The 25,774-nt window shown below is 41.0% G+C and overlaps 1 protein-coding gene across 6 annotated transcripts in view; it reads left to right on the top strand.

Annotated features, from left to right (window-relative positions):
• FYB2 (FYN binding protein 2) overlaps positions 1–25,774 on the top strand; it is a 99,140-nt gene that overhangs the window by 11,158 nt on the left and 62,208 nt on the right. For all 6 annotated transcript variants that reach the window (XM_050751392.1, XM_050751259.1, XM_050751318.1 and 3 more), the window contains 3 exons: positions 14,326–15,073; positions 18,011–18,172; positions 19,933–19,966. In XM_050751392.1, the coding sequence (XP_050607349.1) occupies positions 14,326–15,073; positions 18,011–18,172; positions 19,933–19,966 (944 nt within the window). The remainder of the gene's footprint in view (positions 1–14,325; positions 15,074–18,010; positions 18,173–19,932; positions 19,967–25,774) is intronic.

Here is a 25,774-nt window from a genome sequence, read left to right as displayed (position 1 = left end):
ACACTCCCCACTCCAGAAACCCACACATGCCAGACTCTCTCAGGTTCAGGTCTTTGAAATGCCATTTCTACCATTACTTTCAATGGCAAAAAACACAATTACTTTGCACCAACCTAATATAATCTCATTCCCCCTTTTGACAGCCAAGTTCCTATTTGTTCTTTATGTCTGTCTCATTTTCTCTGGGAAGTCCCTCTGTCCTCAGTCTGGTTAGGTGTTCCCTGTCCTGCCTCTGGTGCTGCTCCATCACATCAGGGACCTCAAGGTGTTGTCATCGTCTGTTTATGTATCCATCCTTTCCATGAGACTGTGAACCCCAGGACGGCAAGGCCTGTGTCTGCCTCATGCATTTATGTTACCTGTAATAAGCATACAAAAAATAATTGTTGGATGAGTCTGGAAAAGATGAGGGAAAACACTGTTATTAAGGAAAAGGCATGTTGTATAGCAAAGAGTTGATTTTAAAACATCACAGGTATATTAGTCCTTTTTAATCCTGCTGATGAAGGCATACCCAAGACTGGGCAATTTATACAGGAAAAGGTGTTTAATGGACTTACAGTTCCACATGTCTGGGGAGGCCTCACAATCATGGCAGAAGGCAAGGAGGAGCAAGTCGCATCTTACATGGATGGCAGCAGGCAAAGAGAGAACTTATGCAGGGGAGCGCCTCTTTATAAAACCATCAGATCTCGTGAGACTTACTCACTATCATGAGAGCAGCACAGGAAAGACTTGCCCCCATGATTCAATTACCTCCCACCACATCCCTCCCACAACATGTGGGAATTCAAGGTGAGATTTTGGTGAGGACACAGCCAAACCGTATCAACAGGCTTTGGTGTCAGGGCTAGGTTCAGATCTTGGCTCAGCACTCATTTACTATGTGTCCTGGCAAGCTTCAGAAAGCTCTGATCCTGACTTTTGTCATCATCTTCACGGGGCGGGGGCACAGCTCAGAAGCCAATTGTAAGGATTATGGTAATTGAGGTAACATACACATGCTGCTATAGGCAGTGCCTGGAAATGCATTAACATAATAAGCCAACGCACCTTTCAGTTTCTTTTACCTAGAATTATTCCTAATTTTTCCCCAGTTACCTCACCCACAAATATAAAACAAATGATTTCTAATCTGCTCAGTTTAATTCAAAAGAACACATATTGTCCGTCTACTCTCTGTGTGCCTAGGCACAGAGACAGAAGCACAAGTGAAAAAACACAGTCTGATCCACATGTGCGAGTGGGGTGTGGTAAAGTGGACACATGTAGATCACTTTAATCAATAAAATTAGATAAGTGGAAAGACAGAGGGAAGCAGAAGGTACTAAAATGGAGCAAGTACACACACTTGGCCCAACCTAAGAACTGGAAAAGGCTGCTGGGAGGGATTGGCAACCCCTAAATCTCAAAAGATGAATATGTTTAGCCAGGCAGATAAAGGTAGGAAGGGCATTCGGGGCAGGGGAACAACAGATGCACAGAGGCAAGTTCAGTTTTACTGGAGGGGTGAGTTAGAGGCAGGAAGTGGTGGGAAATGAAGCTGGAGATGTAGACAGGAAAAGATCAGAGAAGACCTTATGTGTTTGACTAAGGAATGTATAATTTACCAACAAGGTAACAGGGAGCCATTGAAAGGTTTTAAACAGAGGAGTGGCATGATTGAACCTGCACTTTATTGATTGATTGATTGATTGATTGAGATGGAGTCTCACTCTGTCACTCAGGTTGGAGTGTAGTGGTGCCATCTCGGCCCACTGCAACCTCTGCCTCCCGGGTGAAAGCCATCCTCCCACCTTAGCCTCCCATGTAGCTGGGACTACATGCATGCACCACAATGCCTGGCTTTTTTCTTTTCTTTTCTTTTCTTTGGTATTTTTAGTAGTGATGGGGTATTACCATGTTGGCCAGGCTGGTCTTGAACTCCTGACCTCCAGTGATCTGCCCACCTTGGTTTCCCAATGTGCTGGGATTACAGGCATGAGCCACTGCACCCGGCCTGAACCTGCCTTGAGATGCATCATTGGCATGAAATTAATTTGTAGTTCTCAAAGAAAGCCTTTTAAAAGATCATCCCGGCCAGGCGCAGTGGCTCACGCCTGTAATCCCAGCACTTTGGGAGGCCGAGGCGGACAGATCACGAGGACAGGAGATCGAGACCATCCTGGAGAACACGGTAAAACCCTGTCTCTACTGAAAATACAAAAAAAAATTAGCCGGGCGTGGTGGCGGGCGCCTGTAGTCCCAGCTTCTCCAGAGGCTGAGGCAGGAAAATGGCGTGAACCCGGGAGAAGACGGAGCTTGCAGTGAGTGGACATCGCACCACTGCACTCCAGCCTGGGCAACAGAGCGAGACTCCGTATGAAAAAAAAAAAAAAGATCATCCCCTCTGGAGGTTATTGCTTCAGAAATATATTCATTCATTTCATTTGCTGTTAGTTTGGTCAATACTTACTGAGTGTTACTAGGAGTAAATTTTCATGCTTGAACCTGTGGGCTCTACAAAGGTGAGTATGTGTTTCTACCTGACCTCAAGGAGTTCATGGAATATAGGGCAGATGAAGCATCTACTTGAATAATTGTAGTAGGATATGGAAAGTGGCAAGGGGCATAAGACTAAAAGAGATTTGCAGATGAAGTGCTAGATGACATGTTTTCAAACCTATTCCTTGAACCAGGTGCTGAGCTGGCCACACAGTAAGCACTCAAGGTGCTTCATAAAATATGGACACCCCGGAACTTCTGTTTCAGTGGGGCAGGCTCAGGAGTCCCCAGGATATTCCCATGCACAGCCAGGATTAAGAACCATTGCCAGAAGAGGTCTGAGGAGAGAGAGGTTAAGTTTTGAAGGGGCCATTGATGACAGAAGCATGTAAGCTGTGCCTAGAAGAATGAGTAAAATTTGGACAGTAGATTTCGTGCAAAGACATTCTGGACATGCCAGATGGCAGGTGAAGCATGGGCTGTGATGGGATGCAGGAAAACAAGACCTACACTAGAGGGAGCCCAGGAGTTCTACGTGACTGCAACATGAAGCCGTGTAGTGGCGGTTTGGCACCAGATCAAGGAGGTGAAGGAATTAGCACTTTAACTGATAGATACTTGTGCAACACTATTATTTTTGTTTTTAATGGAGTGGCATTTTAGAATGGAATTGTATTTTAGAGCCATCAGATCCCTGCAACATTTTTGTGTGAGGCTGGGTTACCAGTTAGAAAATGATTGCAAAAATCTTAAGTAGCAGAAGACAGCCAGCTGAACCAGGGAATAACTATCAGTCCAGCTACCATTGATTATGCCTGGAGCTGAATAATTATTTTGCTTTTGCTTTTTCTTTCTTAAAAAAAAAAGTGAGGAAGAGGATAGGGAAAAGTTCATGATCTCATTACCCACAATTCCAAAATCCAATAAGCTCTGAAACCCACTAATTTTTCATAACTTTTTTGGTTTCAAAAGCCTGCCTGAACCAACATGAGACAATTTATGATCTTTATTTATCTTGCATTATATGAACATTAATATGTTTTGCTACAGAAATGGTAACATGTTTGATCACAGCATGCTGTCTCAGACCACACTAGGGGTTACATATACAGAATTTGTAATATATTACCTTTCTAAAATTGGAAAAAATTCGAATTCCAAAGTATATCTGGTCAGAGAATTTTGTATAAAGATTATAGACTTAAATTAGTGATGAAAACTAAATCTGAAAGAATCCAAGCAATGTTTCAAAGAAAGAGGAAGAAGACTGAGCTCTTGTGCAGGGAAAGAAACGGATAGAAGGGGTTTTATAGAGAGGGTACAAACACACACAGTTTCATGTTGATGCTAGGAAGATGATTGTGTTGATGTCAACGTACTATTGGAATTCTTGTATGAAAGTTCTAATGGCCCTGTAATTGGTGATGGATGGACAGAAAGGCCCTTATGACAAGGACTATAGGCAGTTGCAGACAAGAAAGTGGCAAAGTGATATGATCTCAAATCCACCGAAGGGTTCCCTGAACCAAAATATTTCCTCCTTTCTTATTGCCTTGAAAAGGCAACTGAGATTCTTCACTACTTAGTTGAATGAAGGCTTTGAAGGCCCTAAACTTTTGAAGGCTCCTGGGAAGAATAATGGCTTTCTTCCTCCTGTTCCACTCATTTTATACTCTAGCTGCTCCAATCTGAAAATATGATGGACCTGCACACCTCCATGCCTTTGTCTATGCTGTTCCTTTAGCCTAAAATGTCTTCATAGCCCTTTTCTCCCCAATGGAAACTCACTCATCCTTCAATCTTACTTCCTTTGGGAAGGATTTCCTGAATGGGCCAAGTTAAACTAATTCTTCACTATATTTTCATTGATTCCATGCATAGTACTTATAGTTAGGTAATTGCTTGCATAACTACCTTCACTAAATGGGGATTAAATGTTTTTAATTGCTCCAGTCCAGCTATCAGCTGAAGATGCAATGATGGAAAGACATAGTCCTTGTATTGAAAAAGGTGAGGTTTAGTGGGAGAGGCAGACCAGTAAATAGTTATGATAAGATAGAATGTGATAAGCACTAAGACAAAAGTAAGCAGAGAGAGGTCCTTGTTCCAGACGGGGAAGAAGCCAGGAGGGTTGGGGAAGCAGTGCTTTGCATGAGACTTGAATGAGTAGGAGTTGCCCACTGTGTTGTTCTCCTGCTCACAACTTTTAGAGGCTCTCCATTGCCTGTGGAATGAAGTCCTAACTCCTTCACTTGGGCTCCTAATTTCTGCATGCTCCCACTCTAATAGACAATTCCAGCCCCTAAAAACTGCAAAGTAGATAGGAGGTACCCTGGGTTTAATTCTGCCTCAGATACAAATAAAGAGTAAGAAGAATGTTTAACCAAGGTTAGAGTTCTAGGCACATTTCATGCCTTCTATCGATACCCAAGTAACTGTGAGTGGGAGAGAGGCAAGAATTAAGATGTATTCCAGAGAGTGATTCTCATGATGGTCTATGGAATGCAATCTGGGTACACAGGGAAATGAAGATGGGAGAGAATAGTAGAGAAACAGTGTTAAGACCCATGAGGCTAAAGCATTGCTGGAGTTGGGGCACCAGAAAAGGCAAGTGGGTAAGATGAAAAGGGGTGTCCAGGTGTAGGGTACTTGAAATTGATGTGTTGGAGATGGTTCATTTATTACTCATAGCAAGGTCTAAGGTGTATCTATGGAAATTAGTGGCTAAAGTAGGGTGAAAGATGAGACCATTAGAAATGAGGCCAAAGTGTTGGAAAGATTATCTGCATGGATTTGGAATTTGCTTATTGTCATGAGAGTAGTAATAGAGAGAGAGGAGTGGGCTGGGTGCTAAAATCTTTAATAAATAAAAGGGAGTGATCAGGAATATTGTGGAAGGCATCAATGGAAAGCAGTAGGTTTAGTTTAATATGCCATTTGCAGGAGTTGGCGTTATTGATGAAGAAAAAATAATTTGAAAGTAGTAGTGATGAGCTAAGAAAACACTTTACTCCACTTTCTGACCCAGGAATAGAGAGGAGTGTGGAAGGAGAAAGCTATGCTTGCGAGAGCACGAGAAGAGCCATGTCTTCAGGAGAGAGATGAGTTTGAGTTAGAGCAAAAATATAGAGGGCAAGTTCATAGAAGAGATTGAGGACATGAGGAATTTTGCAGACTGAGGGTTAGGATGGTCAGGGAAGGGTGAGAAATGGGATTCAATTAGTGATACTATAGAGGTCTGTGGGGAATAAGGCCCTTTGTTACAGACCAGTTTCATTTTCTCATGGTGACCAAGGTAAATGGGGATGTAAGTCTCACTGTCCTGATGTTTTAGGGGAAGACGAGTCATTGGCTAACTATTGCCTACCACTTGGGATGGGGGCTTAGGCAGCATTAGTGGTAATGCATGGAGTATTGAGGTGAGGAAAGCATGTGGTGTATGAGGACCATTAAGACTCTGGGCTGCCTTTGCAGTCTGCAGTGGGCAGCATCATGGCTAAGGGACAGCAGGTGGCATATGTGGTTGCAACTAGAGGAGTCACAGTCTCACCAAGAGCACAGGACAGGGGCTGGGCACTTAGGGACTTTGTAACACTTAACTGAAACCTTACGCCCCATGTGGTATTACTGGCCCCATTTTACAGATGCAGAGAGATTTAGTAGCTTGTTCAAGGTCACACATTTAATAAAGCTGGTATTCTTGCTCACACCCAACCTGGAGATGAAAAGTACTCATTTGACCTGACAGATAATGGAGGTGCAATGATTTTTTTTTTTTTCCTTTACTTAGGAAGATTTTAATCTTTCTAACCTTAAGCTTTAACCTTAACTGACAACTGCGGTGTCAGTTCAGTTCTGTTGTTCCTACCCCTTCATAGGAATTAATCATTGGTACCAAAAATACAGACGGTTTCACCATTATTATAGTTCTTATAGTAGGGAAGGTTGAATTGAAGCCCTTTTATTCATGAAGAGTGACTCAGATGCTATATTTAATCGACTTCTACTTCTTTCCATCTTAGATAGGATTTGACAGCTACTACTACCTCTCTTCCTGGGCTCATAATTTCTTGGCTTCTGCAGCCTTCTCTTTGCCTTGGATTTTGAGTTTACATATTCCTTAAGGGTCTTGGATTTGCTTACCACAGAAGAATGTTCAGACTTGTGATAAACCGTTGCCGTTGACATTGCCATTGTTTCTCCCTGTGGAAGGCAACAGTTAGCAATGTGCAGACATTCAGAAATGAGATAACCTTTATTTTCCAATTAAGAAGTGTGCATAGAAATAGTATCTTCTCCTTTTGGAACTTATTTTATGTATATTTTTATGACCACATTCACTTACCAAGTCACTGTTAACTTATCGAGCACCTGCAGTCCTTGTCCAAGGCAGCTTGCTGTGCGGTGCAATGAATGCCATTGTATATGAAAGGCAGAGAGTGGTGACATAGAGAGGGTTACCTAGCAGCCCATGGCAGCAGGGTAAACTCAGGAGAGGACGGAACAGCTGTCTGTGCCATGCTTTATAAAGCAGAGATCAAAACATGTGATTTGACACAGAATTTATTATCATTTGCAAATTTACTTTGAAAGGATATAATACTGAGTTTTGTTATTTGGTTCTGCATTTTCCCATCATCTTTTAAATTACATTAAATCAAAAGTACCTTGAAAAATCCAAGATACATGGTCACAATGGCCATGTAATTTATTAAAATTTTTTAAACTATGCCAATTATATTAAGTAATTTTGCTCATGTCAGTGTAAATAATAAAAAGTCTGAGAAAGTGTCTTAAAAGCCAATGCAAATTGGCTTCCTGGGATTTTTGTTTGTTTCAATGGTGTGATTAGAGCTACATTTTAAACATAATCTCTAAAGTAAATGTGACATATACAAAATTGATTATGATATTTTTATGAATTAATAGAAGAATTTTAAATTAGAGCTAAATTTATAAGAAAGGCATATTTGTCAATATATTTGTATATTTATTGCGGAATAAATAAAAGCAGTCATGGAGTTATACAGACTTGGATTTAAATTCCTGTATCACTCTTTATATAAACTGGGGAAAGTTACTTAACCTCTCTGTTAGTCTATCTATAAAACAGGGTCAGTAACAATTGCCTGATTGGTGGGGTTATTGTGAAAATTAATTAAGTCATCATGTATAAGGGTTGTTAATAAGGATGATGAGGATAGAAAAAAATATAGTTATCAATTCTCTGAAACTAGCAAAGGGGAAACTATCTTCCCAAGAAGAGGAGGTTATAGCATTTATACTCATGTGATTAGGTATTAGCTTGTTTCTAGAAAATTATTAGCCAAAAAAGTTTCTAGACCCACCAAGCAAATTCTTGGGTTAGAGGAGTCCCGAATAGATCATATGGGCCCCAAAGCCAGTTTGTATGACTTTGATTCCCAGCTTTGACACTTGCTGCATGACCTTGGACAAGCCACATAGGCCCTGCCTCACTATCCTTGTCTGTATTCTGAGAATACATGGGTTTAAGTTAGTTAATGTATATGAAGTGCTTAGAACAGTGCCTGGTATATGGTAATATCATGTGTTTGCCCATTTTTGTTGTTATTATTATCATTATTCCTTAGATTCCTGTAACATAAACATTGAACAAAAGGCAGCTGTTTGATGGAGTCTTTTTTCCTAGTGACTAAATACATTCATCTAAATATAACAATGCCACACTTAAAGAGCTGAGATTCAGACTTCTAACTGTTTTACTCTGGTGTCTCCATTCTGAAATAGCAATGTCTTTGTTTTTCTTGGCTGCTACCTCCTTGGTTAATTTCCATATCAAAAAGATATACCCCTTCTGTTTAGAGGACATCACTGTCTTTTATCTCAGGTTGTTCCCACAATATCTCTGGCATTGTTTTGGCCTGTATTTCCCAGATGAAGTATTTGAGGCTTGCCCAGCATAAACCAGAAGCACCAGGCTATGTTCCGGGCTATTTTTAGGGCTGTCTGTTGACATGATAGCAATTAGGTCATTTGTTTCTGAGGGCATTCTAATCTGCTTTCACAAAGATGACACAGGAAAAACATTAAGAATCTGCTGAGTTACGGTTCATGTATTATGTGAACCAGCTAACTTTTCTAAATATCTATGCACTGATTCATTCATTCACCAAGGATTTTCTGGGTCACTTCTGCCACTGCTGGTGATACCAAGATAAATAGGATACTGGCCCTGTCTTAAAGGGGTTCTGAAAGACTTGTGAATTAAGGATTCATTCCTTCACCACATTTTTATCGAGGCACTGGCACTACAGCAGTGGGCAAATACTGAAATACAAACAAAGTATCTAACTGTAAGGAGTTTACATTCTGATGGAGGGAGACAGACCATGTGCTGGGTTTTGATAGGTGCTATAAAGAAAACAAACCAGGCTGCATCGGCCAGTGTGTTTTGTTGTTGTTCTTGCAGATAACCAAATTTGTTATTGTAAATATGAATGGAAAAGGATTTACAATAAGTTATTTTAGGAATTTCCAGAACTGGCAAGAAGCTTATATGCTAGAGCTAAGGGAATGGGGCAGTTCCTATGTGAACCCATCAGTGCTGCTACCCACCGCATAGCACAGGAACCTCTGCCACAGCTGCTCCCCAAAGCACATGCTATCCCCTGAGTGGCCACACCCTCAGGGGCTCATTTACCAAGCTATGGACACCTCTGCTGGGCAAATTTCCAGATGAAACAGTGCCTGGGCGTGGTAGTTCCAAGCTTCCCAGGCTCTGTGCTAGGGGAAGGCTCACTAGAAAGGGTTGGATGAGCCAGTGTATACCCAGGGTAAGGTAGGTAAAGAGTGAAGGAGAGATGCTGCCTTACCTAGAGTGGTCATGAAAGAGGAATCAGTTAAAAATTGCCTTTAGCTGCTCACCAGGAAACCTATCAGTAGTTCCTCTCCCACTATGAAGATTAAGCCCGATGACATTAAGACTTGGCCTCTCCTTTCTTCTCCAGTCTCATATACTGCGCACTGGTGCTTCATTTATGTGAAATTGCTGCTGCTTCCCATGTACATCATGCTGTTTCCAAGGTTGTGCCTTCTGTGTTCATTCTCCGGACTGCCTTCCTCTATTCTTTGCTTGGCTGTTTAAGCTGAGGAATCCCCTCTAGGAAATCTGCTTGGCAACCAGGTTTGCATCACAAGCCCCTTTTCTATGTTCCCTCCACAGACTTTCTGCCATACATCTCACAATTCTCTGTATTATGTTAAAACAACCAATTTGTGTCTGTCTCCTTCATTTTCTGAGTTCTGAAAGGTCAGGGTTGCCTCATTCATCTTTGTAACCCTAGTGCCTAGTGCATAGTAGGCAACCAATAAATATTTTGAGATGACACGAGTTAAATTTTGAAGGAGCAGGAATTTGCTAGTTCAAGAAATTAGAGAGAAAGATGAGCATTGCAGGCAGCACATTCAAAGTTACAGCTACGTGAAAGGGCAAAACAGGTTTGGGAGAATGTCAGCAATTTGGTGAGGCTAGAAGGAAGAAAACATGTTGGGGGGAGGCCCAATGTGATGCTGGAGCATTAAGAGGGTCAGGATTAGGATGGCTCTTATGTGCTAAGCAAAAGAATTTGAGCTTATTTGAAAGCTTTGGGGATGCTAAATTGAAGGTTTTAAAACATGTAAGGGACTTACATGACCAGATTTGTTTTTAAAGAGGTTTGTCTAACAGCTGAGTAAATGGTGGATTAGAGGGGCTCAGAATTGAAGCAGAGAGACCATGAAGAAGTCATTCCAACAGTAAGTGAGAAAGAATTGAAGGGAGGGGCTCATGGGCTGCTTAAGAGTTCAGATCAGTGGGATTTGGGGACTGACTAGCTGTGGCAGCTGAAAAATGGAGCATGGTTTTAACCAGAAGGACCCTATGGCCACTTCCCAAACCATCTTCATGCAGTTTTCCTCATGTCCTCAAAACTGAACTTCCACCTATTGGTGATGGATAATACAAAACAAAATGCATCACATCTATTTCCCATCGATTGTAAGGAAAATAAAATCTAAATATTAGTGCCGGAAGAGGCTTTGGAGATCACCCAGTCCAACCTCTAATTTGATGTATGGCTGAGCTAGAGAAAAGAAATTACTTTTCTCTGTAGCTCTGAAAATCAGTGGTAGGCACTGAGTCACCATTGCATCATCTGCTTAATTCTCCACATAGCACTCTGTCTCTCATATTTTCTTGTGTAATTGCTTATTTTCTGTCTCTCCTTGACATTAGAACAGAGCCCTTGACTGTCTAAAACAATGTTTGGTCTGCACATAGATACTTAATGAACATGTGTTGAAAGAGTAGAGAGCCAGGTATAATCAGGTTTGCTCCCCGCTGAACCAGTGATCTTTGCACAGGACCTTGGTTTGGAGGTTATCAAATCCGTAATTCTATTTCATAGTAGGGCTTTGCTTAATTAATCCTACAGAGACTAAAATCTAAGCAATAACATTGTACAGTAGTTCTCCATGTGGCTTCAAATAGTGAAGAACTGAAAATAATCATTATATTACTTTAAAAATATTAACCACTGACAAACTCATAACCATTAGGATGGCTATTGTAAAAGAAAAAAGTGTTGGTGAAGATGTGGAGACATTGGAACCCCTGTACACTGTTGGTGAGAATGTAAAATGGTGCAGTTGCTATGGAAAACAGAAGGGAGGTTCCTCAAAAATTAAAAGTAGAATTATCATATAATCCAGCAATTTCACTTCTGGGAACATACCCAAAAGGACTGAACATAGGGTCTCAATGAGGTATCTGTACACCTATGTTTATAGAAGCATCATTCATAATAGCTAAGATATGGAAGCCACCCAACTCTCCATTGATGGATGAATGGATAAACAGGATGTGTTATATATATACTATGATACATTATTTAGCCTTAAAAAGGAAGGAAATTCTAACACATGCTTCAACATGGCTAAACCTTGAGGCCATTTAATAAGTGAAATAAGACAGTTATAAAAAGACAAATACTCTATGATTCCTCTTATACAGTAATTTAGCCTTAAAAAGGAAGGAAATTCTAACACATGCTTCAACATGGCTAAACCTTGAGGCCATTTAATAAGTGAAATAAGACAGTTATAAAAAGACAAATACTCTATGATTCCTCTTATACAGTACCTAGAATAGTCAAATTCAGAGACAGAGTGTAGAATGAGAGGACAGAATATGGACTTTTTTAATGGATATGGAGTTTTATTTTTGCAAGATGAAAAGAGTTCTGGAGATTGGTTGCACAACAGTGTGAATCTACATAACACTGCCAAACTGTACACTTAGAGATGGTTAAGATGACACGTTTTGTGTGTATTTTACCACAATATAAAAATATTTATCACTGAGGTGTGTATGTCTGTTATCTCATTTGAGTCTTACATTAACCCCGAACTGCTGTCAGAAATATAAGTTTCATTTTTTAGTGAGGAAAATAAGGCTCAACAAAGTGAAGTGAATTGCCCAAGGCACATAAGTGGAAAATGGATAAGCAGAGTTTCACACTCAGATCTCCTGATTTCACGCCCAGTGCTGGCTTCTGCCACGTCAGGGGAGAGAAAGTATGGTTGAATTAACTTGCCTGCTGGCTGTGTGTGTGTGTGTATGCATGTGCATGTATGTGTGTGTTACAGAGATAGAGAAAAGAGATATGAAAAAGGAGGGAGAGTGCATGTACTTAAGCTCCGAGACACTTGCTTCATGCTTCTTGTTCAATTTCTCTCCCTTCCAAAATCTTCAGAAGGCAGGTGTGAGTCAACTGTAAATATAGAGAGAAAAGGTTGCCCAGCATTTCCTAAGCTAGCAAAATCAGAAGTCCCTGCCATGGACATGGTCTGTGTACATGAAATTAAAAACCTTTAAGAAGATCAGGAGAGGACAGTGGCTCTTACTTTTTGCAATGGCTCCATTAGATATTATCCTACTTCCTATGAAAGCAAAAGATGACAGAACACATTTACAAAATCTAATGCGGTCTAGTGGGAGGAAGAAGAACCAGCAGGAAGAGCATGGAGCAGGAGTTAAGCCTACACCTACCTGGCCAGACAGCCAATCAATTCACTGTATAAACCCAGTCATGCTCCTTCCTCTGCCACAAAGGTTGGGCTCCCATTACTACCGTTATTTTCATATACCACATTGGAGCTGAATTTAGAGGGAAGAGCATGATCATTTTCCAAGGGAAGTTAAAAATGCAAGAGGGTCATCTAGCCTCTTATAAAGAACTTCTATTTATCATGGGCCTACTATGTGTCAGGCACTGTAATGGACATTTCACTTATAATGGCCCTAATCCTGCTACTGTTTTTGTTTGTTTGTTTGTTTGTTTGTTTGTTTTTTGAGGCGGAGTCTTCACTCTGTCGCCCAGGCTGGAGTGCAGTGGCACCATCTCGGCTCACTGCAAGCTCCGCCTCCCGGGTTCGCGCCATTCTCCTGCCCCAGCCTCCCGAGTAGCTGGGACTACAGGCGCCCGCCACCGCACCCGGCTAATTTTTTGTGTTTTAGTAGAGACGGGGTTTCACCGTGTTAGCCAGGATGGTCTCGATCTACTGACCTCGTGATCCGCCCGCCTCGGCCTCCCAAAGTGCAGGGATTACAGGCGTGAGCCACCGCGCCCGGCCAGCTACTGTTTGATAACTTATTTTTATGAGGCACTTAGAGGGAAGAAGATCAAGTTCCCCAGAGTATTTCCATAGAGGATAAAGAGTGGAGTCTTCATATGAACATATGTCTGTTTCCAAAGTTTGTTCTTTTCTCCATACCATAGTGTTAAGTTCAACAGCCAAGATATAAAAAGCTAAGGAAGTACCAAGGAGACAGGAAAGAAGTTAGCTGTGTCTGTCATCCACAGGTGAAAGCTTTATTTTATTATTATTATTTTTTTCAACTTTCATTTTAGGTTCAGGAAGTAAAGGCACATGTTTGCTACATGGGTAAATTGTGTGTCACTGAGGTTTAGTGTATGATTGATTCCATCACCTAGGTAGTGATCACAGTACCCAATACGTAATTTTTCAACCTTTCTCCGCCTTCGTCCCTTCACCCTCTCATAATCTCCAGGGCCTTTTGTTTCATCTTTATGTCCATGTATATACGCAGTGTTTAGCTCCTACTTGTAAGTGAGAACATGCAGTAGTTGATTTTCTGTTCATGTCCTTTGTCCATTTTTTAATGGAGTTTTTTTGCATATTGAACTAAGTTCCCCAGGTGAAATATTGATGGATTAGTAGGCAGTGAAGTGCAAGAAAGGTGTTGACAAGCTGATGGGGATACATTTTGTGAAGCAAGAACACAAAGCAAACTCCAGGTGATAGAGAATAGGAGGGTCTAAGAAAATTGTAAACAGTTCTGTTTAGTTTAAGGGTAGTTGTGTTTGGCTGTGGTTGGAGATCATAATTCCACCATCTTTTGAGCTAGTTGGGACTGCATTGTGAAGAACCTTCAATTCTGTATAAAGCAGTTTGGAATTTATTTTTATAGGCAGTGGGGAGCCATCAAAAGTTTGTATCAAGGGGTTTCTCCACTGTTTTTAATACTATCTATAGGTGTTCTTTATATGCTGTGATAAAATTAAACATCCCTTGAGTGTTTAAAAAAGAGATAGTGTTTTCATTCTATCTCATATAGACAATAGCATTGCTGGCTAACATTGCCCAGAAGCAGTTGCATTGTATCAGCAGTTAGAGTCCCTTAACATGGTGAGATCAGTGAGATCTAATCACACTGGCTTTTTTTCTTGGAATAATGAGACACTTGTTTTTGTTGTTGTTGTTTATTTTTGTTGTTTGTTTGATTATTCTTTGCTTTAGGAAGGGGTAAGAAGCTTCAAGGAACTTCGAGCCAAATTTCAAAATCTTGATGCTCCACCTCTTCCAGGACCTATTAAACTCCCAGCAGGAGTTTCTCCAAACAGTGACATTGGAGGCAAACAGTCAACTCAAATTTTGGCCAATGGGAAACCCCTCTCATCCAACCACAAGCAGCACCCACCACACTGTTCCAGTAGTGAGTCCCGGCCTCTTCAACCTCAGAAAATAAAGTTGGCTCAAAAGACTGAAATTCCAAAATATTCTAGCTCCCCAGGGCCTCTGGGAAAGTCCACTGTATGTTCTGCAGCAAGTTCACAGAACACTTCTCTGCTGTTAGAGGTGACTCAGTCAAATGTTGAGATAATCACTAAGGAGAAAGTAATGGTGGCCAATAGCTTCAGAAACAAACTCTGGAACTGGGAGAAGGTTTCATCTCAGAAAAGTGAAATGTCATCAGTCCTTCTCCTTGCCAACTGTGGAAGTAAGGCCTTCCATCTGGAAGGGCAAAAAGGCATGGGGCTTACTCCAGAGGAACCCAGGAAAAAGCTGGAAACAAAAGGAGCCCAGACTCTTCCTTCCCAGAAGCACTTGGTGGCCCCCAAAATATTACTTAATGTCTCTGAAGATCCCTCTTTTGTAATTTCTCATCATATCAGGAAGAGCTGGGAAAACCCACGTCCTGAGAAGAGCCCAGCAAGCAGCACCTACCAGCCCATCTATGAGTGTGAGCTTGCCAGCCAGGCCCCAGGTAACAAATGTGATCCCCATGGGACAGGGGCTAGGAGGGGTCATCATGTTTTTCTATTTTAAAACCTGTTGACTCAGAGTGGTTATGTATATGACCTGGGTAATGTTGCTCCAGACTTTCAGCATGATATTCTAGGCCCATTTGCTAAACTGTAATCTTGGGTTTGAGTAAAGTGCTTAATCTCCTGGAATTGCTTTGTGAGATAGCTTTTGGAAAAACTTGGATTTGAATCCTAGCTCGACTTCTTACAAGTTGCATGAATTTAGGCAATCTATATTGATTCCTAGAGCCTGAGTGCTTTCTTATAACTCAAATCTGTCACCAATCGTCTGTCTTGGTAAACAACACAACTATCCTCCTAATTTCTCAGGCCAAAACTTAGGACCCATACTCTATTTCCCTTCTCTTCCCTCATTCTACACACTGAATCTATCAGCAAACTCTTGGTTTTGCCACCAAGCACTTGGTTCACCTCAGTATTATGTAAGTTATAAAAGGATAAAGACTGGCTGGGCACAGTGGCTTACGCCTGTAATCCGAACATTTTGGGAGGCCAAGGTGGGCAGATTACTTGAGGTCAGGAGTTCAAGACTAGCCTGGCTAACATGGCAAAATTCTGTCTCTATTAAAAATACAAAAATTAGCTGGGCATAGTGGCCTGTGCCTGTAATCCCAGCTACTCGGGAAGCTGAGACACCAGAATTGCTTGAACCTGGGAGGCAGAGGTTGTAGTGAGCCAAAATTGTACCACTTCACTTCAGCCTGGGTAACAGAGCAAGATTCTGTCAAAAAAAAAAAAAAAAAAAAAAAGATAAGGACTGTCTTTTTTTACTACCAAATCCCTAGCACCTAGAAGAAAAAGGCCAGATTGAATGAGTCCTAAAGAAAAAATGTGTTGAATGATTAAGTGGATGGAAGGGTGGATGGATGAATCTCCTTACAACCTTGTATGGTTTCTGTTTGTACTTGGAATAGAATCTAAACTACTTGCTTTGTGGTCTTCATGGCTCTGCATGCTGGTCCCTGTTTTGTGTCTGACTTATCTCCTACCTCTCCTCCCCTAGCTCTCTGTCCATAGTCAACACACTAGATTTCTTGCTGTTCCTTAAATAGGCTTTGTCAAGCCTCGGGCCCTTTGCACTTGCCGTTCCCTCTTCCTCAAAAACTCTTTTCTTTAAGATTTTGTAGCTGCATTTAGGCCTAAGTTCCAAAAAAAACTTTCCAAGGTTAGCTTTCTCTAACCTCTCTACGTAAAGTACACTGCCTCATGATCAACAGTTCACACTTGTCATCCTACCTTATTTCCTTCATAGAACTAATGGATCTCTGTAATGATCTTGTTTATTTGTTTACTTGTTTATCATCAGTCTCTTGTTATTAGAATAAAAATTCTTGAAGGTAGGATTATACAAGTTCTTTTTCTCAACTCTATCCCTACTTCCTAGAACACTACCTGGAATATAGTAAATAAATAGTTATTGATGAAGGGATGAGGAAGAAGAAAAGACAGATGGGAAGAAAGATGTATGGGAAGAAGGACGGACAAGAGAAAGGAAAGAAGAATGTATTATCTACCAGATGGAGCTATTGAGATAGTTAAATGAGATAACGGATGTAAACTACTTAGCACAGTGCCTGGTAAAAACTCCAAGCCCAATTAGTAAGTGATAATTAATATTCACTATGTCTTCTTCCTAATTTTATAATGACTGAAGTTTTTGACAACGCTACTTGTAATTAAAGCCTAGGAAGAAAGGAACTTTGGGCCTGAGTTTCTGGGGATGTAACCCGCTGTGGGTGAAGCAATAAGGAAGCTTTCCCTCCCTTCCAGCTTGTGGAGGAGAGCATAGGAAGTCTCCCAGGGGTATATGCAAAATGCTAGGCCACTTCTTAAGTTTTTGCATGGATGGCCCATGTAGTCAACTACTGTCTTACATAAGTCAAAAATCAAAGCAGTTGGATTACATAAGATTTTGTGCTATTTTCAGTGTAAAGGGCAGATATGATTTTCATATATAATATTGGACTTTCTGTTGGAGTTGGATTTAAGACTGCAGAGGACAAATATATATAAAATTGGAACTTTCCTGGAAAATTCCAAGACACAGGTGCCCAGATATCATAAAGTCAGTCTTGAAGCCAGTCCTAGGCTGTGAGCCCTGGAAATCCCAGATCAATTCTTATTCCTCTTTGTAGAGCCAGTATTATTTGCATGTCATAAGTGCTTGAAGAATCCTTTCAGTAGTCACAGCCTCTCTCCTATGAGGTAGGCCCTGTGCTTGGCGCTGGGGGATCAATACAACACCATCTCCACCCACAGAAGCCCACGTTTAATGGGAACATAGATCAGTACCTCCAATGTGCCATGATATTGATGCAGTGGTATTAACAATGTGCTACGGGGATACAAATCAGAGGTTGATTCCGGCCTTCATTCCTGTGAGAAATCAAGAAAAGCTTTCTAGAGGAGGTGTCATTGGAGCAGAGCCTAAAAAGAATGAATTGAAGTTTGTCAAAAAAGGGAATAGTGTTCCAGAACCAAGAAAAACATGAACAGAATTTTGGATATATGAGAGCTTTTTAAGGCTATCTAAATCAAATCTGGAGAATGGAGAAGCCAGTGATACGTGTGAAAAATTTTTGGGCTTTAAGTTGTGGGAAGCAAGACATATAATATGCCAAACAAAGAATCTAGAAACACAGATGGGTGCCTTGTGGTGTAGAAATGGCAAAGATGGAGTGACCGATTTCATGCTGAGGAAATCCTTAAAGCAGCAGCATGGCAACTGATCAGGTTTATATATTGATCGGGGCACTCTCGCTGTTGGGTGGAGAATAGATTGGACAGGACTGAGATGGAGGCAAAGAACCAGTTTTACCCAACAAGCTATGACATGAAAATAATCATAACCTACTTTTTTTACTGTCTGTGTTCAGAGAAACAGTCAGATGTCAGACATCACCACCTTCCCAAAATGAAGCCACTGCCCTCCATCAACTCCCTGGGTCCTCCTCCCCAAAAGCCTTCAAGACCTACCGTCGTGAACCTCCAGGCCTTTCAGAGGCAGCGAGCTGCTGTTCCCAAGACTCAAGGGGAAGGTAAGGAAATGCACAGGACCCTACACATGGCCAACCAGGAGTCACCTCCATCTCTACATCTTCTCCCAGGTGACCATGCAGCGGCTGTTTACCATGAGGCTGGACATCCATCACTGCTTATTCTCATCTAGGGGCTGTGGCAGCTTGCCCATGAAATGACGTCTCTGTGGGAATTGGCCCCTTATCGCTCCTAGACCAGCCCACTTCCCCTGAGAGCACTGCATTTGATAACTGGGAATCTGTCCAAGAGGAAGAAAACAAAAAGTTGCTGAGCAGGGAGTCACGGAACCTTTGTGTTTCCTGCAAACCTGTGTTGTCAACACAATCCATTGGTGCAGGAGAAGTGGGGAGGGAGTGAAAACGGAGAAAGTCAGTGTGAACTTGACCTGAAATCCTTAGCCGGGGTGGGGGGTGGTGGCCTCAGGCCTCTGTGATCTGCTTTTGGTAATTAATTGAAAGCCTACAACCCCCAACCCTCTGATCCCTTCCAGAAACTGAAACATCTTTGGAAGCCATTTTTTCTGTGCTATTTTGTGTCTTCTTTTACTATTTAAAGGAACACCTCTCATCCCTCATCACTCCCACCACAATCTGATCTTGCTGACATTTTAAATGCCTTAGCTTATGTTTGCTCTAATGAAACACAAGATGAACATACACCTTGGGACAAAATGTACTGCTGTGTTATTTATTTTACTGTGACCGTCAGCACCAGCAGATGGCAGAATCACTGAGAGAGCTAGCACAGTCTTTGTTCGTTTTAACTGCTTTGGGCAACTTCATGGTTAAATGCCTCTAACTTCATGATTCTCAAACTTGAGTGTACATCAGAATCACCTAGAGGACTTGTTAAAACACAGATTGCTGGGCCCCGTTCTCAGTTTCTGGTTCAGTTGGTCTGAGTTGGAGCCTGATAATTAGCCTTTTAACAAGTTCCCAGAGGGTGCTAATGCTGCTGGTCCAGGGACCACACTTTGAGAACCACTGCTACAAGTCATCTTAGGTCTTATCCTAAAAGGAAATTCTATATGGGGAGATAGGCTCTTATAAGTATACTTTACTGATATGGCCAGCTCCAAATCAAAGAAGGATAAATGTGATTTTTATAAACATTAAATCATTCAGGCCTCAAATAATCTCTCTGAATGAGAAGAAGGTTTATTAGACAACATAGAAAAAAGTACTAAGTCTTTTGTAATAAAATGGGCTTCTGTACTCACTAGCTATTTAAGTTTGGGTTTGTTAATCACTGAGCCTCATTTTCCTTATCTATAAAATGGGGATAATTTTCCTTATCTGTAAAGTGGGTACCACTGATCTCTTAGGATTATTGTGAGGATAATGAGACATGATGCCGGGAAAGAGCTTAAATAGTGCTTCGAACACCAGGGAGTGGTCTGTAAATGTTCAAGTTTATTTCAAAGGAACATTGAGCAGCAATAATCTCTGTACCATGTCCTGTGATGGAAATGAGAGATTACGAGATAAACCCCACAGGGGTTCTGGTCTTTAAGGAGGTCAAAGTCTAACGCAAGAGATTGTATCCATAAATAAGAAATTGTACTGTAAAGTGTGGGTGAGTACTGCAATGCAGGAACAGGTATCCCCTGGGTGCTGGGGTGGAGGTAAGGGATGTTTCAGGCATAGGCAAGCTTCCATTCTCCACATTACCTGTGGGGTCACGTCATAGCACAAGCATCGTTCACTTTAACCAGGCTGCTGCAAACATCTCTTTTTCACTCTGCCTCCTTCTCTTGCAGTGACTGTGGAAGAGGGCTCCCTGCCTCCAGAGAGGTAAGTACATGCTCCTTAGTTGTGTAGGAACGTAGCCCATCACAGGGGCTACTTAGCCTGCTCCCGAGCAGGCAATTAGCACAAACCAAGAATCTGTATTTCTCAGAAGGGTTTCAGAAGGAGTGATTTATAAGCAGCAAACTGCAACTTTTGTTGTAAACAAAAGATTAAATAAATTGTATTTAACATGTGCTGACGTTAAGTTGCAAAGATAGTCCTCACAGGTACTTTTTAAATTATATAGTTGGGTTCAGTAAATTGAAACATCACCCTTCATAGTCATAAATTGAATTAGAGGCTAAAGAATGCTCTGGGCAGCTGGTGTGATATCAGGAATCAGTAATAGGATAAAGGATGTTCTATTTTTGGTGCACTCCTTCTAAGAATTTTGCCATAGAAGTGTCAGTTCATTAACTCACTTAACCAAATAATATCTATTGAGACCTTTGATGTGTCAGGCACTCAGCTGGCTACTTTATACACATTTTTCATTCTGTTGTCTCAAGAGGGCTGCACAGTTGCTGCTGCCGCTTTTTTTTTTTTTTTTTTTTTTTGAGACAAAGTCTGGCTCTGTCACCCAGGCTGGAGTGCAGTGGCGTGATCTCGGCTCACTGCAACCTCCGCCTCCTGGGTTCACACCATTCTCCTGCCTCAGCCTCTCAAGTAGCTGGGACTACAGGCACCCGCCACCACACCCAGCTAATTTTTTTGTATTTTTAGTAGAGACGAGGTTTCACCATGTTAGCCAGGATGGTCTTGATCTCCTGACCTTGTGATCCGCCCAGCTCGGCCTCCCAAAGTGCTGGGATTACAGGCATGAGCCACCGCACCTGGCCGCCGCTCACATTTTATAGCTCAAGACACTTGTGCTCAGGAAGTTTACCACTTGGTGAGCCATGATTCCAACCCAGATGTGCCATAACCACATTGCTTATATACCTCACCTCCCTCACGAAGATGTTCCCTGTTCTCAAAAAGGTTAGTCTTAGAAGAAGATCCATACTTAACAACAAATAATCATATTACTTATTCCTTTATCAAATGTTTACAATGGTGTGTTAAGTTTTGTAATAGAGGAAAGGACAAGATTCAGAGGCTGCACTAAGGAGGAAGTTGTTTCATCTCCTTGGGAGGGTCAGAGAAGTCTTTAAAGAAGTATCAGTTCTCCATTGCTAGAGTAATGCTACATAATAACAATAAAACTTTCATAGCATACATGAGTCTGTGGGGTACAGTTGATCTGGGCTGGGGTCAGCTGGGTTTGCTCATATGTTTGCAGTAGACTGCAGGCTGTCTAGGCAACTTTGTGATACCGGCTGTGGTGGCTCACATGTTGGGGGGAAGCTTACAGTTGGCTGATCTAGGATTGTGTTAGCTGGGGTGGCTGGGCACCTTGACTTGGTACCATCTGTCTCTCCTCATCCAGCAAGCTAGCCCAGGGACACCCTTCTACAGTCACTGCTAACAAGCAAGACAAGCCCAATCACACCAGCACTTTTCAAGCCCTTGCTGTGTTGCAGTTGCTAACATCTTATTGGTCCAAGCAAGTAATGTGGCCAAGCCCAGAATCAGAGTGGGAGGGTGCTGAAAGTTTCATGGCAAAAAGCAGGGATGCAGGAAGGAGTGAAGAATGGGGTATTGAACCAGTCAACCTATCCCTGAAGAGGAAACATTTGAAATGAGTATTGAAGATGCATATTTGCAGCATAGCATGGGAAAGGACACTGTAGGTAGAGGCAGGAGGTGTGAAGCAACATGTTTAATTTGTGAAAACTAGAAATAAGTACAGTTAGAGTGTAGAAAGTATAGAAATGGATTGTAGAGGTAAACAGGAACCACATCACAGAGAATCTTGTACAACAGGGAATTGATAAGACAATCTTATTCAACGAGGAACTGGTAGTGTGGTGTTAGACACCATGTGCTCTGGGAACTCCTGGGTTTGTCGTCCCTTTGAAAAAGTTAAATGACAGCACAAGACAGGTCAGTGAAGATATGTTCTATGTGCATTTATGTGAAAGAGAGAAAATAAATGGCTCAGGCAATGGTTTGCGCCAGTTACTCAATGAACATAGGTCCCAGTATGACAGTTTGAAGGGACAGTGTACCTCTGCTGTGCTCTCAGTTGCTCTTGGTTCTTTCATATGGTGAACGTCTCAGTAGGTTTGAGCGTAAGGTGACTGTTGTGTTTAACTAGATACATGTTTTTCCTACAGATTGGTTCTAATCTAAGCTGACCTCTTCTCTGGCATTTAAATCAAAGAAACAGTAATCTGTTTCAACATGGAGGATAAACTTGCTGTGATGGCCCATTGGTCAATCTCCACGTGGTACCATCTTCCTGAGGGATTTACGGGGGCCATTTTGACTGTCCTGTCCTTTCATGCTGATTTTGGAACCTAACCTCCCTCTGAAATGAGGTTTCACTAAACAGTGATTATGATGTGGGCCATAGCGCTGAAAGAGTGAAAGACAAAAGAGATAAAGAGGGGCCAGAAAACTTAGGGCCACTTCGTGGAAGATGAAAGAACTGGAGCTGTATCCTGCATAATAGGTAGGAATTAGATAGGTTTACTTATGTGTTCTCTTTTGTGAGACCATAAAGTGGTGAGGCAGGGTATTTTTCCCTGATACAAACACCGTTCTGACATGTAGTTGATCTGAGATGTAGTTGATGGGTGGATGGGTGAATGGGCAGATGGACAAACAGATAGACAGACCAATCGATTTATAATATAGAGATACAACATGTTTGAAAGCAAGGAGTTTGGGAAGGAAATAAGCAGACGAAAGGAGACTCTAAAGAGAAAGAAATACACAGACAAAATACTCTAATGTACAAAAATAAGAGATGAGGATGGATCCTAAAATGCATTAAGTGCCATGGTAAAAAGTTCAGACTTTATCTCTCCAATGATAAGTTAGTCTGAACAAGTAAATACCATATTGTGTGATAGCTTTAGCTGTAACTTCCATGGAAACTGGTGCTTGTTTAGGAAGAGCATCATCCATGTTCTTGGTATTAATCTTCAATTCAGAGATTAGATTAGAAATAGTATGTGTAGGCTCTCATTACTGGAAGGGGATGTGCTGACTATCTGATGTAGCCAGGCCACATAGCACAAAGTTAATGAAAGCCTGGGTTTTGATCCAATCCCTAGAACTTAACACCTGTGTAACTTTGGGAAAATGCCATAACTTCTGCAAACCTTAAAACAAACAAAAAAAAACTTCTGCAAAATTCTCAAAACATCTAAGGACTACATTCGTCTCCAAATTAAAACTCTCATTATTTTCAACCATAATGTATAAAACAGGAGTCTTTGTGTTCTAGCTGTATTTCTTTGGATATGTATTTTGATCATCTTAAAGGTCTATATCTTAAGATCTGCTCAGTTTCTACTTTTGTGAAATGATGATGTTGTTATTACCTAACTCATACTAGTGTGGTGAGGGTAAATAAAATAATGATCTTAAAGTGTTTAGGGCAGTGCCTAGCATCTAGAGAGTGTTCAATAAACCTTGCTTAGCTATTATATAACCTCCCAGAAGGGCAAGAATCTATGCTGAGAACTTTAGCATATGCTGAGAATTTCTATGCTGAGAAATTCATTCACAAGGAGCTCAACACCTGGAGAGTCTTATATTTTTCTTCATCAGAGCCAATTCTGTTCATTCAACATGTATTTATTGAGCATCCTCTATGGCCCAAATACTTACATACATTGAAAATATAGCAGTGTACAAAATAAAATAACACCTGTGCACGCACACACACACACTGCTTTGTTTATTTATTTATTTCAAAGTCCTTCAAGCTGATCTGGAAAAAGAATTGACCTCCCTACCCAAACTCTCAACCATATGTCTAATACTCTTTGGTACAACAGGCATCATATTTACCCCCTCTTTATGTGACAATTTTTTAAACATCTAAGGACTACTTTCTTCTCTAAATTAAAACTCTCATTATTTTCAACCATAATGTATAAAATAGGAGTCTTTGTGTTCTAGCTGTATTTCTATGCATACATATTTTTATCATCTTAACCCAACACACTTACAACAGCCATCTTTCATTTCTGGACCTCTTTGTGTCTAAAATATGAGAGGTGACGTTGTATAAAGGAACAAGTGCAGGTTCTGAAGTCATATTGGCGCAGATTTAAACCCCTCTTCCATACCTTAGACAAACCATTTAACAGCTCAGATCTTTGATATACATATCTGTAAAGTGGGCACAATATTATTATTTACTTTATTGCCATCAAGGCCAAGTGAGATAAATTATATCAAGCATGGAACACACAAAAGAAACTCAATGAGTCTCAGTTTCTCTAAACCTTGGCCTCTCCATCCCTTGTTACCTCTGAAATATTAATGTCTCATTAGTTCCCAACAGTGAGATGGCTCTTTGGAGATTATTCTTTGTCATCACTCTTTAATGCAAACCAAGCTGGCTGGCATCTCTTTTGAATAAGCAGCGCCTATTTGTGGGAGCAAAGCAGGTTAGTCCCAGGGCAGCAATCAGCACTGGTCTCTGTCAGTACTTAGCGGAGTTGGCTAATATTTTATTCATTAGCTATAAATATGGCTTTTCTCCCATTAAGAAGTGTCAGAGATAGTCCTGACTCAGGGAATCTGACTCAGACACATAAAGGAGGTACTGTTTATTTTGGGAGTAGGAAGATGACAGCAGTGTTTCTCAGGGGAGGGTCTGTGGGTGAATTCTCAAGAGTTTACCATTTTCTCTCTTGAAGTTTTTAATTTTGTGTTTTTACTTCGAGATAGTCTTTAAATGTTCATAAGCTTTTAAAATAAATCTATCAGCTTGTATTAAAAGTTGATAAGCTTATTTTGAATCTTCCCGATGACTTCTTTTATGCCCAGTACTTGGAAATATATATGTGTATTTGTGTTTTTGCAGTTTCTACCCCAAGCAGAGTGGGAAACATGGGGTCTTCTAGGGCTGGGCAGATCATGTCACTGTCTCTAGGACCTGTGTCATGCAGTGGGGAGTGGCTGATCCTGTGGAAGTGAGGAATAGATGCCTTACCAAAGGCCTTCAAGTAAAATAATGATAATTACAACAACACTGTAACCAAAAAAAAAATGCATTTACAGTACTGATTTGGATAGTAATAAGTACTATAAACAAAACTTTTAAGAGTATTAGGGTAATCATGAGGGACTGAGAGTGAAATAAAGCTTAGGATGGTCAAGAAAGGCCTCTCTGATTGATTAATGGGTACAATTATACAGTTAAATAAAAGAAATAAAAACTAGTGTTTGATAGATCAGTGGGGTGACAATAATTAATAATAATCTATTGTACATTTCAAAATAGCTAGAATAGAGTAATTCAAATGTTCTTAACATAAAGAAAATTGTGATAGATATCCCAATCACCCTGATTTGAACTTTACACATCATATGAATGTATTAAAATATCACATTACCCTGAAAATATGTACATCTACTATGAATCGATCAAAGAAAGACCTCTCTGAGGTAGTAGCACTGGATTGAGAACTGAATAAGGACTCAGGCCAGTTAAAGGAAGATTTAGGAGATGAACATCCCAGGAAAGAAAATAGCTGGCACAGAGACTAAAGGGAGAACCACCCTTAGCACGTTTTAAAGAAGGAGAAAGGGGTTGGAATCTCAGCTAAAGCACAGTGAGCTCAGGAAATGGGGGTGGAGTATCTTGTGAGCGGTGGAAGTAATTTGGATTTTGCTCTAAATGCATTGGGAAGACATTGGAGAGTTTTAAGCCAGGAAGTGACATGAGCTGACACTTCTTTTGTA

The sequence above is a fragment of the Macaca thibetana genome, chromosome 1, assembly GCF_024542745.1.
Source record: "Macaca thibetana thibetana isolate TM-01 chromosome 1, ASM2454274v1, whole genome shotgun sequence".
Lineage (NCBI taxonomy): Eukaryota > Metazoa > Chordata > Mammalia > Primates > Cercopithecidae > Macaca > Macaca thibetana.
This window is presented reverse-complemented; position numbering and strand designations above follow the sequence as displayed.